General features: G+C 31.2%; 1 protein-coding gene across 1 annotated transcript; it reads left to right on the plus strand.

Moving 5' to 3' along the window:
• The first annotated feature begins 391 nt into the window (after nt 1-391).
• Nucleotides 392-2,694, plus strand: LOC145582143 (uncharacterized). Its single transcript, XM_081639160.1, has 3 exons — nt 392-575; nt 749-801; nt 2,329-2,694. The coding sequence occupies exons 1-3, from the start codon at nt 422-424 to the stop codon at nt 2,476-2,478; spliced, it is 357 nt and encodes a 118-aa protein (XP_081495286.1). The 5' UTR covers nt 392-421; the 3' UTR covers nt 2,479-2,694.
• The last annotated feature ends 1,583 nt before the right edge of the window (nt 2,695-4,277 follow it).

A 4,277-nucleotide genomic window follows, 5' to 3' on the forward strand; every position in this document is an offset into this window, starting at 1 on the left:
CAATCGTAAGGGTTGACAATTCAAAAGGTTATAACCAAACTTCATTATTAATAGTTTAAAACATGCATTACTTGTGCAGTTGTGTTGTCCACGAGTAGATCAAGTAACTAGCTTATTAGTTGACCAATTGTAGTTTATCATAAAACAACATATAATAATTAGTTGAAATCGTTGATTATGAATGATAGAATATTATATTATGCAACTTTACATTAAAATTTACAAACAATATAATGAATACGAAATTCATGGTTGAATTTTAGTATGATTATGTTAATTTAGTGCAAATGGGTATAATTATATTACTAACACATACAGCTATGTCTTTGTTTTTACAACTGGACAAACATCATTGACTACGATGCTACATATATAATTTTAATGAAATTCATTAATTCCTTTTATAAGCTTTTATTATTTAATGTTAGCTATTATTTGTCTACTAAAATCTGCAAAAAAAGATCATATTTGTATTCATATGATCTTAAAGATGGAGAAAAAGGCTACGATTGTGTTCATATTTGTTGGTTTGGCCATTGTTCTTTGCAGCATAACATTAGTTTCTGCATCTTCTAGTAAGTTTTTATTGTATAAATTTAATTATTTGTTGCTTAATCATCCATGATAAATATACTGTTAATACTAGTATTACATACTTTTATAATTTTCGAATAATCGACATTATTAATTACGAAGCTTAATTTGTTTCCTAATTATGTTATTCTGATGAACCGTTTTTATATTTTAGAAAGTGGAAGTTTCATTGAGGAAGATAGGTCAGATGGAGTGTTAAATACCCAGGTATTATTTGCTCATTATGATCTCCATTTTACCACCATCAAATTTTGTTTATTGTTTATGCTAGTTTGTTTAAAGTTCATTTCATTGCATATTAGAATAATTAGTCTAGCTTGTATACGAAAAGTATTACTTAATTTAGTAACCCTAAATTTAATTTATACAAATAGATAGAATAGTATTACATGGACATGCATTTGTATGATTCTGTGTGAATAAACTCATTGTATACTCTTTTTTTTTTTTCCTCAAGTGAAACAATACGAATTTGATGATGGTCTATATACTTACTCCGTTTAAATTATTTAATTACTTGCAATACACCACATAAGTTGATAAACAACATGAATTTGATGGTATATACTTTTTCTGTTTTTATATACCAATTATAAAACTTGAGGTCACGAATTCAAATAATCTCAACTACAAGTGCCTAGGTGGGACGGTTTCCTTTCACTTTCATGAGTTTGGTCCACGGAAATAGGTCGGAAACAAAATTGTAAGGATTAATGTTCAATTATGCTCGAGAGAATAAAATCTTGAAAGCTTATAAAAAGAAAATTGATTTTTTTTTAAAATCAGTTGAGATTCAAATAGTTAGTTATTGATTGCAGGTCAGATAATCTTTATCTTTAATCGTTGTAATTTGGATTCAGGATCTGTGAGATTTTTGGTGGGAACTTGACATATTTATTTTAAAGTTCAAAGAGATTTTGTTGAATACATTTGTTAAGAACTAGATGATTTTCAAGCTATGCTCGATTTTTAAATTAAAACTAATGGTAATTGAAATTCAATTGTATAAGTCTTTAGAAAAATGTAATACAAAAGTTAATTATAATAATAAATAATAAAATAATAAAGTTTCCAAGACTCTACTTTAGTATAGGTGATATAAATATAATTGATGTTTTATTCTTGGGTGATTTGAGGAAGGACAAGTGATGAGTTTTCTTTAATGTGGGAAAGAGGAGAAGATTTTAGTAGGCTTTCGTCTAGGGTATTAAACAAAGGAGCAAAGAACACTACTAATTCTCTAGCTTAATTTTTTTTTTTTTTTTTTTGGTGTTTAGAGAGCCACAAGGGCGGGGTGATGAGAATTGATCCCAATATCTCCTAGAATCGGAAGGGATGCTCTAACCAATTGAGCTACCTTTCACTCTCTATTCTCTAGCTTACTCGTTGTTCGTTGGTTAATTTTTACATTCCCTTTACCATAATGTTACTCCCATTGTCTTCTATCATTATTACCTAGGGTTCTACTTGTAGAAATGATAATTCATTTAGAACAATTTTGACATCTATTAACTGTATATTGTTACAATCTTCTTAAAAACATAATAAGACTACTTTCACATAATAACATTTTTTTAAACTAATTTTTTTTGAAATTTTTTGATAAGAATTATGTTAATATTTATTAGTCAAATATATTATAGTATATTTATTAGTCAAATATATTATAGTATAGGCTGAGGATTCTCCACTTTATTTAATCTTTACGAAAATAATCAATGAACAACTATACAGGAGTTGAACATGGACTTGGTAGTGGAAGAAAATATGAAATTAGAAGATCAACCTGATGGAACTACTCCACGCAGAATGATGGCTTTTACGACTCAAGACTATGAAACCGGAGCTAACCCTGTTCATAACCCTGGCAAGGGGCGCCATTAGAATACTCATGGTTCTCTACGATGATGCGATTAGTGCAGGTTGTCATCCTACACTCGAGTATTTATAAATATATTCTCGAAAATGTAGGATAGAAATTGTGCAATATTTCATCAAGAAAATTAAACTCTTTGATATGTATTGTGTTACTTAAATCTAACCATCAAGAATAGTGTTACTTTACCCAAACACAAGAATTTGTTGTAACCCTTTTCATTCTCAGCTCGATCAATGTTTGCCATGCTATATTAGAAAATTTGAAGAACATTATATTACATACATGGCATTTTTTTTTTAATTAGGTTTGTTATGTGATAAATTATTTTTTATTTTCCCTCAATTTCTAAGTACTTGAAATAATTTTTCATTTATAATTGGTGCATTAACTTCAACCATATTTTATTACTTATGTATAGAATTCATATGTTATAAAGTAATTTGTTATTTGATTTGTGTTAGTGTTTTTTTTTTTTTTTTTTTTTTTTTTTTTTTTTTTTTTTGTGCTCACGAGGAAAAAAGTAATAAACAAAACTAAGGGGGAACTAGACGTGACAAAGCCACACTAATAACATCATTATGTAAGATACACCATAAAGCTAAGGGGTGACTTAAATCAACTAAATTTTTTTGTTCTGATAGACTTCTTGATTGGTTAACCAATCTACCGCTTGGTCCGCTTTCCTATAAATATGCTTCACCTCTATCCTCCCAATCTTGCTTTTCAATTTGGCTTCGACAATGAAGAATATCGTGGATGCACCCACCATTTTAACCTTCCGAGCTATCGAGAATATGTACTACCGCTTGATTATCTGATTGGATTTGCAATTTCTTAACACCCATTTTTCTACCAACTCAATCCTATACTCCACTGCAAAAACTTCAGCCTTGAAGGCTCAATAGCTGCCTAGCTTGAGTAAATATGCATAGCATAGCCTTCATGTTGTATCTCTGATCAAACCTCCCACTAGCCTCCACCAGTAGGCCTTGGAGTACCCTTAGCTGCTCCATCGGTGTTCAGAGAGAACCAACCAGTAGGTGGTGCTTCCCACTTAATAAATTCCTCCCTCCTAACAGCAGGTAGTTGTGTGGAACTTGAAATACCATCCCCCTTTACCCTCTACACTTCTTCAAACCTTTCTAACAAGAATTGTCGAGCATCAATAGAAATCTCATTTGATCTATTAAAGACCACTGCATTTCTCCATCTCCATAGCCACTACACAACTATCGCAAAATACGTAGGCCAAATTTTTAGGGACATGCCATTATGCTTTTGCACTTTAATGTTACTTATTAGCCATTGCTTCAAAGAACTAGTGCGAAAATCTGATGCATTAGCTAGACCTCCAACCTGACGCCAAACCTCCCATGCGGCCTTGTAGTCTCTTAAAACATGAAGCGTGTTTTCTTCAACCTTAGGGCATAGCTTACAACAAGGCTCATTAGTAAGAGATTTTTTGAACCTATTAGTATTACACATAATTTAATCGTGTAACACAATGCATAGGAAAACTCTTACCCTTTGCTCAACTCTGATACTCCAAATCAAACTCTATAAACCATCATCTTGTTCACTCTCTTGTTGCCTTATAATTTTTATATTTGACTTGATAGCAAACCTCCCCTTAGAGCCACCATTCTAGTAGCATATCCCCTTTGTCAGAATTTTTAATCAAGGCATGCATGAGCTTCGATTTCACGCGATGTTTCTTGTGGTAATAGGTAAGTAACACTTCCCATTTCTAGCCCTCTATTTCATTCACATCTCTACAAAAGTGGCGCCTTTAATGTCAAGAGGA

The sequence above is a fragment of the Chenopodium album genome, chromosome 15 (assembly GCF_948465745.1).
Source record: "Chenopodium album chromosome 15, dcCheAlbu1.1, whole genome shotgun sequence".
In the NCBI taxonomy this organism is placed as follows: Eukaryota; Viridiplantae; Streptophyta; class Magnoliopsida; order Caryophyllales; family Amaranthaceae; genus Chenopodium; species Chenopodium album.

Bases quoted from the DNA above. Each gene is read 5' to 3' on its own strand.
- LOC145582143 (XM_081639160.1), top strand. From the start codon at position 422: ATGTTAGCTATTATTTGTCTACTAAAATCTGCAAAAAAAGATCATATT. The intron at 576-748 runs GTAAGTTTTTAT...TTTATATTTTAG, and splicing joins ATTAGTTTCTGCATCTTCTA to AAAGTGGAAGTTTCATTGAG. The intron at 802-2,328 runs GTATTATTTGCT...ACAACTATACAG, and splicing joins ATGGAGTGTTAAATACCCAG to GAGTTGAACATGGACTTGGT.